Source organism: Hippichthys cyanospilos, chromosome 2, assembly GCF_059441005.1.
Source record: "Hippichthys cyanospilos isolate Australia breed blue-spotted pipefish chromosome 2, RoL_Hcya_1.0, whole genome shotgun sequence".
NCBI classification, from domain to species: Eukaryota; Metazoa; Chordata; class Actinopteri; order Syngnathiformes; family Syngnathidae; genus Hippichthys; species Hippichthys cyanospilos.
The window spans coordinates 34,576,396-34,591,562 of NC_142370.1; the positions used below are offsets into that span (position 1 = coordinate 34,576,396).

At 42.7% G+C, this 15,167-nt stretch overlaps 1 protein-coding gene and 1 long non-coding RNA gene across 2 annotated transcripts in view; one reads left to right on the forward strand and one right to left on the reverse strand.

Annotated features, from left to right (window-relative positions):
- The first annotated feature begins 488 nt into the window (after positions 1–488).
- Positions 489–15,167, forward strand: part of tafa5l (TAFA chemokine like family member 5, like) — a 43,194-nt gene continuing 28,515 nt past the window's right edge. The window contains exons 1-4 of the mRNA XM_088407534.1: positions 489–673; positions 840–948; positions 1,276–1,396; positions 3,873–4,090. Coding sequence (XP_088263660.1) covers positions 3,994–4,090 — 97 coding nt within the window. The 5' untranslated portion in view covers positions 489–673; positions 840–948; positions 1,276–1,396; positions 3,873–3,993. The remainder of the gene's footprint in view (positions 674–839; positions 949–1,275; positions 1,397–3,872; positions 4,091–15,167) is intronic.
- Positions 3,905–15,167, reverse strand: part of LOC148428358 (uncharacterized) — a 60,924-nt gene continuing 49,661 nt past the window's right edge. Inside the window, exon 3 of the long non-coding RNA XR_015864738.1 lies at positions 3,905–4,273. This is a non-coding gene — a long non-coding RNA (uncharacterized LOC148428358). The remainder of the gene's footprint in view (positions 4,274–15,167) is intronic.

The following is a 15,167-nucleotide window of genomic DNA, read 5'->3' on the forward strand; positions in this document are numbered from 1 at the left end:
TATCGACTGGCCGGCGGAATCCGCGCCTGGTAATTGAATGCGTGGAGGCCATTAAACATTCCCGATCAAAAACAAATATTCCAAAGCCCGTCTTTGCATAACAATATCAAACAACGACAATGGAGATGCGTTTGCTGTAAACGTGAAAGCCTGCTGGGAATCTCCGCTAGCCTTCCGGGCTAACGGCCAATGGCGGAATCATTCCGGAAACTTCCGTCCGTTGCCTTTTTTTCGGCGGGGCTCGACTCCATTGACACTTTGGACTGACAGGAGCGAATGCTATTTCTAGTAAGTGGCCAGTGTGCCGAGCTGTTATTTTAACGTCGCTGGGGCAAGTGATTGAAGTTTAAAAAAATGAACGCACGTTTGGCAAACGTCGGTGACACGCGTTCTATCTCGATGTGAAATCTGGGCTACGAGAGTCTGTAAGTTTTTGTCATTTGTGATAATATGCCCCAAATCAGTTTGGTTGTTGATCCAACAACTTGTGACTGTGGATAACATGCAAGCTAATGTTACTTCTTATCTATTTGTGATTTTTTTTAACTTCATCTTTGTTTTTGGCGCCCCCTCTGGCCGCTGTTGCTATTAGATTTCGTAGTGAGGAAGGACGCTACGGCTTCAACTGAGAGCAGTGTTCGTTCTCTCTGTGAAATCTGGCCCACGTGTGTCTGTAAGTTGTACTTTATTTGTGAGAATGTTGTCATGTATGCCCCAAATTAATTGTATTTGTTGATCCAACAACTTGTGACTGTGAATGTTACTTCTTATCTATTTGTGCTTTTTTTTAACTTCGTCTTTGTTTTTTTGGCGCCCCCTCTGGCCGCTGTTGGTATTAGATTTCGTAGTGAGGAAGGACGCTACGGCTTCAACTGTGAGCAGTCGCTGTCGGTGACACACACGTTGTTCGATCTCCCTGTGAAACGCGTGTCACATAAACTAGCACCTGTAAGTTGTATTTTCTTTGTAAGAATGTGATTATTTATGATAATATGCCCAAAATGTGTTTGTTTGTTGATCCGACAACTTGTAACTGTGGATAGCATGCTAGCTAATGTTAGTTCTTATCTTCAACGTTTTATACAGTGCTACCTTGTATGCGTTCAGCTCGTTAGCGTTTTCCTTTATGCCAGGAATTTCCCCGCAAAGGTTTTAGAACTCAATTGCATCTGTTAAACGTGCTTTTATTGTAATGAATAGCATTTGTAGCATAAAGCGATTGATATCGATTCTGTTGAACTTTGATAAATTCTCACCATCTGGGTGTAATTTCAGCTCCCTTGCGTCGACGCTTTCCCTTCGGCGTGAAATGCCTTTGACGTGCGGATCAACGGATGGGACAAAATCCTGCACAAGCGTCCCGCGTGGTCCTTCGCACAGAAGCAGCAGGCTTCAGGTAGGCCGGCCGACCCGCTTGAAAGTTCATTTTTCACGGCGCGACAGCGGCGATGAGGCCGGCCCGATCCGTCACCATAAAAGCCATCGAGAGGGAGGCCGGTGGCAGAGGCGCACACCGGGGGACGTCTTCATCCGCTAATAAAAGTGCACCTTCTTTAGTCCGTGCCGCATGGCGCATGGCGCATGGCGCATGCGTGTGTGTCTTTGGGAAGCTATGAGTTATGGTAATGATCCTTGAGTGGCAAGGGAGTCTTAAATGGTGCACTTTCACAAGATAGACTGTCTTTTTGCTTTTGAGCGCACCACACACACACACGCACAGGCGTGCACGCACACACTCGCATTGACTATAATGCTGTAGAGTGGAATTTTCTTAGCCGTGCGGCGGGAACACAGTGGCGGTTGGCAAGTGGATCTTTTAAAAGCGGCCGTATGACTCAGCCTCAACACCAAGTACTTTTCATTTGGAGCGGGGCTATTTCACCAACGGAATCGGTCAAAATAATAATGGTGATTCTTCGAATATGAACTCATTCGATCCCAAGACATATTTTTACTTTTTTTTTGTCCAGACATTCGTATGAACATTTTGTAATTGTTTATATGGGACATAGTAAATTCTCCTTAGGTGTGATTGGGTGCACGAAAGGTCGTTATTCTCTGTGAGCCCTGCAATTGGCTGGCAACCAGTCCAGGGTGTCCCCTTAATTAAAGGGACAGCGTGTAAGATTTAGAGCGTTTTTTATTGAAAAGGAAGAAATTAAATGATTGTAAATTTCAACAACTTGAAAATGAACGTGTTCTTAATGACCAACAGTATGATTTAAATATAATAATAGATCTAGTTATCATTAAATGATATTACATGGGGGGTGGCAATGTTTGTTATAGCTACGGAAATGGCAAGTGCAGCACCTGCAGCACCCCCTGCTGTCCGGAATGAAAAACGGCCTAAACACTATCCCTTTAAAAGTAATTGATTGCGTTACATACTTACTGTAAGTACTAAAGCAAACGATTACCTTAACTAATACAAGTCATTGATGACATCGATTTTTAAAGATGCAGTGGAAATATAATACATTCCGTATTTCATTCTCCTTTATCTTTAAACCAAGAGCACCATCTCAATGTGTAAAAAAAAAAAAGAATCACAATTGCCCCATGAGGCTTCATTTTCCCATCACTAAGAAAACTATTTTTGAGTATAGCAGTGGTTCTCTCACGATTTTTTTCAGTGATGTACCCTTGTGAAATATGTTTTCAGTCAAATGCCCCTCAAGCGCCTTTAGGTTAAACTTAATGTTAGACTTAATGTATGTCATCAGTGTTTGATTTATTAAAATATAGCACCCTTCAAACTTCAAACAAATCAACATAGAGTGACCTCTTTTGGATTGTAGATGAAATATGTTATTTTAAAAAAATGAACTTAATTATTAATAAACATGTCTCCTCTAAAGATGATCAACATCAAGTGTCGGACCTGTTCTCGGAAAGAAATAATTATAAATAAATATTTGTCCACAGAAAAATATTCAAAATGAAGCATCCTGCTTTGGGATCACACCAGAGATCGGTTCACAAAATTAAACCAGGTGGCACGTGACAAATTGGGTTGAACCATTCTTGTATGGGGGAGAATCTTTCTTTTAAAAATAATGAAATTTAACATAAAATTAGTTTTATAAACTTTTTCAACATTTAATTAGCTCAAAAATGATTCTTAAAAGATTCTTGCGTGTTTTTTTTGTTTCATTTGAGAACCGCTGAACCATTGAGTGCGTTTGTGTTTCCTTCAATTTCACGCCCCGTTTATGTCCTGGAATTCTGCTTAGCAACAGGTAACCGGGCAAACGTATGGCGAAAAAAAATGTCGTCAAAACACTGCCCGGAACTACTTTGCCATACAGGAAAGTGTTGAAACATATGTGATCAAGTGGTGGTTGGGGTGTTTGTTGAATCCAAAATGACCCCCCCGAGCGCCTCGGCATGACGAGCACGTCCTTCTCTTCCACCTTCTTGCGCGCGCTTGCACTTCTGACGCACTTTTTGCGCTTTGAGCGTCATCGCCGACTCGCCGCACGGCTCATTTGCGCACAAGCGCTTCGCGCGGCTTGGGATGCGACGGCGTGCGTGGAAATGAAGCCCGCCAGGGAGGGAGGGAAGGAGGGGGCCTTATTTACCGCGCGCCAGCCTCCCCCCGCTCTTCATCGCCATCATCATCCTCAGAAGCGCACATTCTCCCTCATACAGAGCCCAGCTTTCATCGGAACCGCTCGATCCCACCAAAGCGGAGCCGCATCTGCGTGAACTTGGACGCGTCCAGCGATATTGTGCCTTCGCAAAGCCGACTGGGATCTGCGCCTCGCGGAGGGATTATTTTGGGGAAGGGGGGACTGGAGGCAATTTTATTTATTTATTTATTTTGAATGTTTACCCCCCCCACCCCCCCACCCCCTTCCCTTTATTAGTCCAAAATGGATGCCATCGACAGGATGTGGAGGCTCCCGTGGATTAGCCGCTGATGTGATTGATAGTTGAGGAGAAAGGAGCAAAGTTTCGGTGATCCAGGCGGGGCGGAAAAACTGCAGGATGCAGTCCGGAGTGAAGACCATCTCCGCAGGTGGAGGTGCGTCCCTCTGTTGCCTGCTGCTCCTCTGGCTCCTCTACTCCCATCTGCTCCGAGACGGTAAGTCTGCGCTCTTACTTCACCCCCAAATTGCCTTTGCTCGATTATTTGATTGGCGTGCAGCTGCTGGTCCGGAGAACCATGGAAAAAAAAAGTAGCCCCGCTCCATCAATTTTGGGCAGTTTTAAGATTGCTGAGATGATTTCCGTGCATGCGGTGAGAGTTTTTTTCCCTGTGGATAATCTGAAAAAAAAAAAAAAAGGTAACATTTATTTGGAGCCTATCCCGGCTGACGTTAGGTGAAATCTCGACTAAAACCAGGACTGGTTGCCAGTGAATCAAAGGGCACATGCAGGGGCAGAAAAACCTTCACACACATCCATGCTGTTGCTGGGTGGGAACTGAACCCCCACCGCCTCATCAGCTTGCTGCCATGTCTGATTTTGGACCACCGCAATGAATTCAATCAACACCTGTGAGGTGAATTCAAAGAAATAAATACAAACGGTCTGTTTTCGTTCAAATGCATTTTTTTTTTGCTGATTGCTTGATGCGTTTGCACTTTGAAGTTCACTAATAAACAGTGACGAAACTATGAAGCATAATGAAACATCTGTGATGCTTTTTAGTTCCTCTAGGTGGCACCCTTGCTTTATAGATGACGTGGAAATGTAATCAATTTCCATTTGGGTAGACTTTATTTTGAAATCAAGAGCACCATCTAGACGAGTAAAAAAAAATGTTTTTCTTGACATTCCCTTTAGTGCGGCTCCATCTAGTGGATGTATAATGCAACCACAGCCGCTACTGTAACTTCTATTGTGTTTTTCTTATAATGCGCTGCACCTTCTATATGAAAAAAAAAGGTCAGTCATTGAGGGTGCGCCTAATAATCCGATGCGCCTTATAGTTCAGAAAATACGATATTTTTTGGAATGACACATAGGTAGTTCATTGGTTAAATTAATTACTTCTATTATTCATTCTATTTATTGGGTAGCCACAACATAATTCATTCATTTGCATATGCCCCTTTGTTTTTAATTGTTGTTCATCATAGATTCTCAAGTGAGACATTTGTTTGCATTTGTGTACATGGTCTCAAGGGACTGTGTTTGTTTTATTTTCTACGTGCGCACTTCCGGCTTCGTGCAGTCCAGCCGGCGAGGGAAGGCGCTAAATAGCACCTTACGCTAATAGCAGTTCACCTAAAAGCGTCGTCGTACAGCAGTTGCCTCCGGGATGCCGCAGGGAAAATAAAAATGTCGTTGCAAAGGCTTATTATTTTAGCCGACTTGTCATTCTGATAGAAGGCTATTATAGCCACTTAGCGTGGTTCCGCGTGTGGCCTTTATTATCAGGCTTTTGGAGGGCTTTCAACGTTTTAGCAGATTTGTTGTTTGTGTTTTTTCGGTTCCATTTGGCTCTTTCAACATTTTAGGTCGCCTGACCAAATGCAACGTACATTCATTAGCATCTTAACACCAGTCGCTATCGCTAGCACCAAAAAAAACCAAAAAAAACGGTGTACAATGTTCCCTCACTACATCACGGTTCGGTTATCGCTGCTTCAGTCTATCACAGATTTCTGTTTCTTGTAGGATTGCCTTTCTATTTTTCTTGTTTGTTTGTTTTTTCTATATAAGTCAGACCAGACAAAAAAAATGTAAGTTTATTTATTCAAAAACAAATCAACCTCAAAAATGTGAATTTATTTTTGACCATAACTTTCATTGTTGGTTTTCCACACTTTTTCTTTTCTCGATATTTTTCTTCCTTGTAAATTGGACATGTCATGAAGTTTGAATTTTATTTTATTTATTTCAAAAAAATCATCCTCTCCTGTGAGGATTTTCAATCATAACTTTATTCCAGATTTAACTCCCTATTTTCTTGCTATTTTTCTAAGTCAGACCAGTCAAGAAAATATTGATTTATATTTTATATTTTTTTTAACAAAACAAACAACCAGAAAAAAAAACATTATTTATTTCCTTCTGCAAAAAAAAATAGATTTTTAATATGTTTTTATGTATATTTATGTATTTTTTCATGTCTATTTACATGGGAGCACTACAACAGTCCGTTCGGAGATTAGATCTTTTAATCAAGCTCTGGCCAGCAGCATAATTAGCGAGTGGAAGGAAGAAGAGCGCCTACGCCGACATATCTGGCGGCGTGCTGATGCCACAAGTAGACAGTGATGCGAAAAATGAAGCGCATGAGCATGGAAATGTGCTCCCTTTGCTTCTAATTTACACGTTTGCACTTCATATGCTTCCGTCAACAGGACTCTCAAAGATGTTTGGATCGTGCTACTTTTCATGGCACAATCGTCTCATTAGTGTCTTATGCTGCAAAATTGTTTAATCAATCTCCGTGAACTTTACTCACCATTATATTCCAGAGTAAATAGAGCGTGTTTTTAGCCTCGGACACCCCTGTATGTCACCCGCTCCTCATTCCGACTGAGCCCGAAAATGCATCATGCTTTAAATTGGAAAAAAAAAAATCGTGTAATGGTTGAATTTTAATCCAGCCCGCTTGTTGGATGTCAAAGTCCAGACCGTTATGGAGCCAAGGTAGTACCTTGGGCTCAGTAAATCTAAAGAATAAATCCAATGAATGACTTTTTTTTTAATCTTTAACTTGTTTGGCTTGATCATTGTTTTTGGCGCCTCCTCTGGCCGCCGTTGATATTACATTTTGTAGTGAGGGATGACATGCTAGCTAATGTTAGTTCTTATCTTCAGCGTGTTCTATAGTGCTGCCTTGTATGTGTTTAACTCGTTAGCATTTTCGTTTGTGTCAGATATTTCCTTTCGGTCTACGTTAGCAAATGCAAAAATTTTGCATCGGTAAGTAATCATTTGCGTCTGAATAACGTTTTGTAGTGAAATGAATTACTTACTTCCTTCAAGATTCAAGAGTTTCATTGTCATATACTTAGTAACACTACACAATCGAATTCTTATTCCATTCACTTCCCACACAATGGAGCAAATAATAAGGGAGACAATAGTAAGCAATAAAAACAGTAATAGGGCAATAATGCTTACTTTTTTACTTAATTTATTCACTTATGACTGGTTTATACTACTTACTCACGTCATAAAAGTTTTCTAGTCAGAAAGAGCAATCCGAAAATTCAATATATTGAAAATGGCCCACATCAAGGGTGAGAAACAGTAAAGCAAAGAAATGTTTCAGGGGATATTCCACCTTGTCCATTTAAAAACCCTTCTCAGTTTTGCAATCCCGACAATTGCCTGCTATTTTGTAGCTCCTCTTTGAAAGCCGGAACGTAATCCGTGCCCAGAACTGACAAGCAGCACGTCCGGAAGGTTTTGGGCCAGGGGAGGGGGTCCGGCCGGCTTCGGGTAGAAAGGTGAGGCCGCGCGGGCAACGAGTGCCCGTTTTGCCTCCATCCACTCTGTAGTTCATCTGTCAGGCCAGCCAGGACAGGAAATCAAAGCGCAGCAGCCCTGTCTGTGCACGGCATCCAGCCAGCGCCCGCCGCGATCAATGGCCTGTCGCCCGCTCTCTACACCGCCAATTTATTCAACGATAAATTTGGAAATGTCTGGATTCCTTCGGCGGACCGCGCTCCCCGTGCGAGGGGGGCGGTCGGCGCCGTGGCCGCGCGTCGCGACTTTCAAGTCGGGCGGCTGATTTGTTGGGAGCCTTTGACGTTCTTAACCACATTAATTAGGAGCTGGACAAATTGTTGGACTCTGCTGCAGTTGGACGGTCAAACTCCTCTTTAAAATGACAGACAGAGAGAGGGTGGGTGAGTAGCATAGGGTAGGATATGGTAGGGTAGGGTTAGGGTAGGGCAGGGTATGGTAGGGTAGGGTCAGGGTTGGGCAGGGTAGAGTATGGTAGGGTAGGGTTAGGGAAGGGTAAGGTAGGGTTTGGTAAGGTAGGGTAGGGGAGGGTTAGGGAAGGGTAGGGTAGGGTGTGGTAGGGTTAGGGAAAGGTAGAGTAGGATGGGTGAGAAGGTAGGTAGGCATATAGATAGATAGATAGATAGATAATCTTTGAATTTAAACAAAAGCGTTTATCATCTTTAGCCCTAGAAAAACAAAACAAGTCCAAATCACAGTCGGCTCAATTGCAACAGAAAGAGTAAACTTTCTCGTTTCAATAGATGCAAAACTAAGTTGGAAACCCCGTATGGAACGTGTAAAAAAAGACGTACAGTAAGTCTTCTCTAGTAAGGAATCGTATTTGTGTTGTCCAAGCTATTCTTCTAACAGAATTTCCTTATGTGGAAAAAGGTACACGTCCTGCTTGAACGTGCATGTACGTTAGCTAAATACAGCACATGTGTAATAACACAAGTAATAAAACGCAAAATTATATTTTCCAAAACTTGTTTATTAATCAAAAAGTGCAGTATTTAAAACATGGAGGGTATATGAGCACAGTACTGAAGAATGCAAAAAAAAAAATGGTCCAAGTGCTGCACTATAAAATAACACCAATAATGTACAGTACATTACTGTACTTAATAACTTGCGGGCACTTCCTGCGTTTGCGCTACTGCGGGCTTCCATATGGTACAGTAGGTGGCTGGCAATACTGGACCTACTGTATATCTAAAACCATAGGTATTTTTTTACGCAACCAAGAATTTCTTAAATAAGGAACCATTATATAGTTAATTAGGAGAGGGGCGGAGCTGTCAACCCATCACCTTAGATTTTAATTTTAAAATAAGCCATTGATTGCAGCAAGCGCTCCATGAGGACATCAGCTCACCACAAAGCGCAAATAACCAGGAGATTCCTTCGCTAGCATAAAATCTGATTGGTCTCTTGATGACATTTGGCCAGGAGAAGAGTGAGACACAGTGGCGTCCATAAAGTACAGTGGAGCATGTTGGCCGTTTATCAACCGAGCCGCTCGCTACTGAGCGTTGAAGGCCCACTGAGTCATCTAAGAATTTAGTGTGACAGCCTCAAGTCATATCTCAAAAGATGTCTTCCGTCAGTCCTATCGACGGGTCTGGACGCCGCGGCAAGATAACACCATAGATTTTTTTTTTTTTTTTCTCCTCGCTACAACGTTGTGTTGTTTGTCTCGGAAGCCTTGAATCGGAGCGTACGAATCTATCAGTGTGTTATATTGCATTATGGTCTGCAGGTGGCGCTTCTACAAAACCCCATTCCGATGATGTTGGGACATATAAATAGGAAATGGAAATCCTTTTCAGTCTCATTCATTTCATTCTCATCTGTTCGGATATTGAATGACTTGAAGGGTTTAATTTGTCGATAACGGAAGCAGGGCGTCTTCTCAAGCATTGCATGCTAGCTGGGAGTGCCACCGTTAGAGAAATCAACCAATTTTCTCAGAAATGTCAGCAATTCTATGCTAGCGCGTAGTGATGGAAAAATGACACCTCATGAAGCACCTGTGATATTTGTGTATTCCTCTAGATGGTGCTGTTGGTTAAAGATAAAGGCTAGTGCATCTTTAAACCAAAGAAATAAAAATAAAACATTCAAAAGTGTTTGGCGAGGCTTCATTTTCCCATCGCTACACGCTCGCATGGAATCGTTGACGTTTCGGAGAAAAATGTCTTATTTCTCTAGCAGTGACTTTGATGGTGGCTTTCCATCCATATTCAGCGAGCGCTGCTTGATTATGAGCCGGGCTGTAAATTTCAAGCAAATCGCTACAGCGCCACAGGCAGAGGAGCTATAAACGTATGTGCATCTTTATGAAACAAAATGAAAAGAATTTTTACAGCTAAATCAATTTGATAGCCCACAAAAATCATATTTCACAGAATTCTCTCTCTGGCCGTCAGCGGCCACCTCCGCGATGGACGAGGCTAGCGCACTGCTCGCTTCTGTCTCGTGCGCTTGCTCATTTTCCGCTTGATGCGGTGATTATATTGTCTGAGACGGCACTGGTTTCATATTTTATTTTTTTGCTTCCGCATCCCTCTCACAGTATTTCAGCCAACCCCTGGGAGTGTGACAACTAAGTGCTCGTGCCATTTTGATCTTTGACAAGCTGTCACCATCCGGGTGAATTTTCAGCTTCCTTGTGCAATTTTTTTCAATGCTTTTGCTCCGATGAAAGGATCGGAAGAAATACTACAGCGAGGTTAAAGTTGCGCCTCGCACAATCATGTCTTACTGTACCGTAGTCTGAGGGAGGACTAGTCCAGCGCTTTGTGCCTTTTTGCGTGAAATGAGGAGGCGGGCATCCCGGAGGGCTCTGCCAGTGAAATTTCAAGTGAGTCATTGGGCGGCGCACTCTTTGCTGCATCACAGTCATGCTTTTTGCTCAGCGTATTTCACATGCGCTCCTACGTGCCAAAAGCTTGGACGACTAGTCCGACTTGACATCGGGGTAGGTAGCGCTCCTCTTCCTCGGATAGTGCTCTCGCATTCACACCTAAAGTGAGTCTTCGATGACCCGAAGACAGACGAAGCCCGGACCCAGATCCCCTATCTCACAAGTGTGCTCTGTAGATAAGCTAACGCAGTGCTTCGCAAGGATTTTTTGCAAATCCCCCTCTAGGAAAGAGAAAACCTTTCACACTCCACTATAAGTAAGATAATCTTTAAAAATGCTATTAGCACACCTAACACTATGTCCTTTTTAACATTAATAAAAGAAAAGAGCAATATATATTGCTTTTCAACAACGGTTGACAGTTTTTACAGCATTTATACAGGTTACAGGTTAGTCTAAAACGGAAAAAAAAAAAGAAAAATGAGCCTTTTCCCTTGGGTCATCCTTGCCCCCACGTAAATAAAATGGCCTGTCCCACTATTTGTTAAGGACTCAGCAAATTGTTGGCCCACATTGAAAAGACCAGGATTACCGGACGCCCTCTTTTAACCTGGAAAAACCGATTTTGAGCCAAGTCCTGACAGATTTCGTCATTGTCACACCTCAAGTTGACATAGATTGCGCCCCGGTGTCAATGTCAAATACTTTGATTCAAATGGATCAAACCTTGAGATCAATGTGTCTTGGGTTTATGACTTCAATTTAAGGTGAATAAACCATCAGAGCCCTATCGGTGACCATGAAGTCATCAGGCCTCGCAGAGGCTCCTTCAGTCAAACAAAACCATTGGACTATTTCTTTCAGCAGGTTATACACAAGCTATGAATCTTAAATTTATGTTAAAACTGATTTTAACCCTAGTACGATATTTTGCCCAGGGGAAACATTGAAAGAAGACACCATGGGGCTGAAATTTCACCCAGATGGTCAAAATTCAATGTGGCAAAATCTGCCATAAAGATGTGGAAGAAAACAATCTAAAAATGGTCAAAACACGACACAAGGGTTAAATCAGTATTTATTAATTTTCTCTTCAATATTTTGCAATAGAATTGTCAGGTTCAGTCAACTTAGAACATTTAATAAACTACACACAAGGAAGGAAGACAAGCGGCTTTAAGATGATGTTTGTTCGCGAGGAGAACGGACAGAGATGTAGACAGTGCGCCTTTTCGTGCATGTCTCTTCTCGCAGGCAACTTCCTTTTATGATTCACACAAGTTCATACTGCTGAAAAAAATATTTTGAATACATCAAGAGTAAATATGGGAAAACCTATGTACCTGTATTCTAACAGGACCCTTTCAAAAATGTTTGCCGGCTTCATTTCTTTCATTAAAACCGATCAAAATTGTAATGGTCCAGAATGACTGAATAAAACCGAGATGATTTGACCCCTCCCCCATGGCCCGGCCCTCGCCACCCGCCCGCCGTCACACTTGTTTAGCAGGCAAAGGATCACGGCACCGTCGGCCGAGGAGGCCAGGCAAACATCTGCCCGATTCATCTGGTGTCCTTGGTCTCTCGCTCGTCTTCTGGCGTCAAACGGCGGCTAGGTAATGAGAAGCACTTGGCGAGCGTGATGAGCATATGCTCAGTGGAAGCGCGCCGCCGTTTGATGTCATACCGAGTTGTTCCAGGCAGACAGAGATGAGAGCGTGATGGGAGACTGTGGGGGAGTCAGTGCGAGGCTGCTGAATTCAGGCTTGAAAGGATGCCGAGAATAATACATGACATCTATATGGGGGGGGGGGGCATCTGGCTCTCCCAAATTTAGGGCGCCAACGTATTATGACCATTTTCGTTATTTTCTCCCGCATCATTCTGGCAGTATACTAGCCAATGGACGCCACACTCCTGCTAGTGTGATAACAAAGTGCTGGTGCCATGTGGAAATTTCACATGTTGTCTGGGTGAAATTTCAGCTCCCTGGTGTATTCTTTCAATGCTTGCCCATTCATCCATCCATTTTCTAGAGCCGCTTATCCTCACAAGGGTTGCTGGCGCATATCCCAGCTGACTTTGGCCAGTAGGCGGGGGACACCCTGAACCGATTGCCAGCCAATGGCAGGGCCCGCGGAAACGAATAACAATTCATGCACCCAATCACACCTAAGGACAATTTAGTATGTCCAATACACCTACCACGCACGATTTTGGTGCGGGAAGAAGCCGGAGTGCCTGGAGAGCACCCACGCAGGCTTGGGGAGAACATGCAAACTCCACACATGAATGTAAAAATCAGTGTTGGATTTGGATTATCCATTAACCCTAACCCAACCCTAACCCTAAGCCATCATTATCTATTCAGACGCATTTGAGTGAGCAAATACGCCCGGGTCAAATTGACCCAGGGACTTGATAGGTGTTCCTCGCAAAGTAGTTCCTTCTTTGCTTGACTTTTCAGGGAAGACTTTTAACAAGACTTTCGAGTGTGTCTGGAGGAATCGTTTTGTCCATTCATCCAGAAGAACACGCAGTCAAAGGCCAACGATTTTGGAGCCGGGAGACGGCCCGTTGGCTCGGCTTGTACTTCATCTCCGAGGTGTTGATGGCCTTGTTCTCTCACGGCAAACATGGCAATCCTTTTTCTGTCGCGCACCTTGCTTTGTGTGCCGGGAAAAGAAAAGAAACGAAAAGGGCCTGCTGGGAGTAAACATCATCAACTCAACCTTAACATTTTCTGCTTCTTTGAGCCTCATACATCATCAGTGAGACAAGGCGTTTCTTTGTTGCGGGGGTGTCCAAACTTTTTTTTTAGGGCCGCATCCGGGAAATAGAGGGATGCAAGGGCTTCTTTGAAAAAAAAAAAATGTCTTTCATTTCTAAAGGAGGCGAACCTCAATCAAGCAAGATGTTCTAGATTGTTTCTATTTTCTTTTGTTGACGGTCATAAATGCTTTCTGTTGAAGAGCAGAAAGTTTTTCAAGATTTTGGGGGTCCAACGGGCTTATCGCCACACACCGAAACAAAACAATACTAAATTGTGGTAAACTGACCGATTTTTGAAACAACTACTTAACCGTCATGTGTTTTTGTTCACTTTAAGAGCGTATTCTGAGGGAAATCATTTTGTTTCTATATATATTTTAAAAATATTATGAATATTTATAATATTTACACTCTACCCACCACCTTATTTATCTATTTAAAGTAGCCTTGGTGACAAATTTAAATGTCAATTATAGGAGTCATTATACAGGCCACAGAAAAAACAGAAAAATAAAAACAACCAAGTGTATTAAGGCATTTAATTAAATAAATGTAATATACGTCGCTCCCTCACTCGAGTTATTTATCCACAGAATTGTCTGCTTTTATTCGATGATCAAGCAACGTCTCTCTTTTCACTCTTTGTATTTTATCGTTCAGTATTTCGACGGTTCCTCAAGAAGTTTCATTGCTAATATTTGTCTCTGGCAATGAGATGCATTCAGTACATTGGCATTTGCATTTGTTTTCAAACTTTGAACTTCAATGAAAAAGCTGTAAAAATAACCAGAAAATAGGCAATTGCAAATAAGTGTAAGTAGTGAGTAATGAGTTTAAATTGAAATTCCTTTTGGCTTGTCATTAAGAGATCTCATGCATACATTTGTTAAGGGTTCATCTATTTCATTAGTCTATAAACTAAATTTTGAGGATCAGCGTCACGTTCCAGCCCGTCCTCCCTATTCCGGCTAATGAGTAGTTTGTATTCCCTAGTGCAGAGCTCCCCAACCTTTTTATCACCACAGACCGGTCAACGCTTGAGAGGTGGGGGGGAATATAAAGTAAAGTGCACATCCGATATGAGCTCACCGCTAACGGTACACCAAAAAAAGGCTGTCAGTGTCTTTCCAATATCAAACATTGCCGTAAATCAGTTACTAACCGGACAAAGTAGCAAATGAAGTAGAAACTGAACTTAACTCATGGGAAACAGCAGGGAAACTGCGAAGAACAAGGGACGAGGAAGACTAAGAGGTGAATTCGACAGTGGCGGAGGACTACAAAGAAAAGACCATGACCCCATAAATAACTGACACCAAACTGAGGCGTAAATACACGTAGACTAACTAGGGAAACGCGCAACAGCTGAATGGGAACGAGATGCAGGGGAAACCGATTGGATGACACACGGCGGGCGGGAACACGCGGACAACAGGTGGAATAAATTATACCAACGAGACCGACGCGAGGAAACGTAACAGGAATCCAAACAGAAAAAAAAACAGAAACCCGAAAGCTCATGACAAAAACGCAACTAACCTACACAGATATGACAAAATCATTACAAAATCTAAAATCAAACAAGCCCAGAACTGGAACTTTTAAGGATACTAAACTAAATCAGTTCCAAAACATGATTATTTCGGGTGTGGCCCATACGACTCGGTACCAGTTGACCCACGGACAGATACCGAATCGCGGACCGGCGCTTGGGGACCTCTACTCTCCTGTAGCATCCCTTCTTTTCTCCATGTTCATGTCCTCTGGAGTTGATTGCTGAATCCACCAGCAGTTTTTGAGCTCTCAAAATGTTTTTGTTGTTAAAGGCCATTGTTTTCATCGGTCTACCAGTTTGAAGTCTGTTTTTTAGTACGCGCGCAGCTAGTTTCTTTCTTCTTCATGCCGTTCCAAAAGGTTGTTTTGGCTGAGCTTATACAATGGCTCTGATTGATTTTAGGTTCTCAGTCAGCTTCATAATTGATGCTTTTCTACCCGCGGAAGGGTGTCTCGTTTACATGGTTTCGCCTCTTGCTCCAAGGCTTCAAATACAGTAAGCGGTTTGGCATTTCTGTTTGCCGTGTAAACTAAGAATCAAGCAATTGGTTTTTGA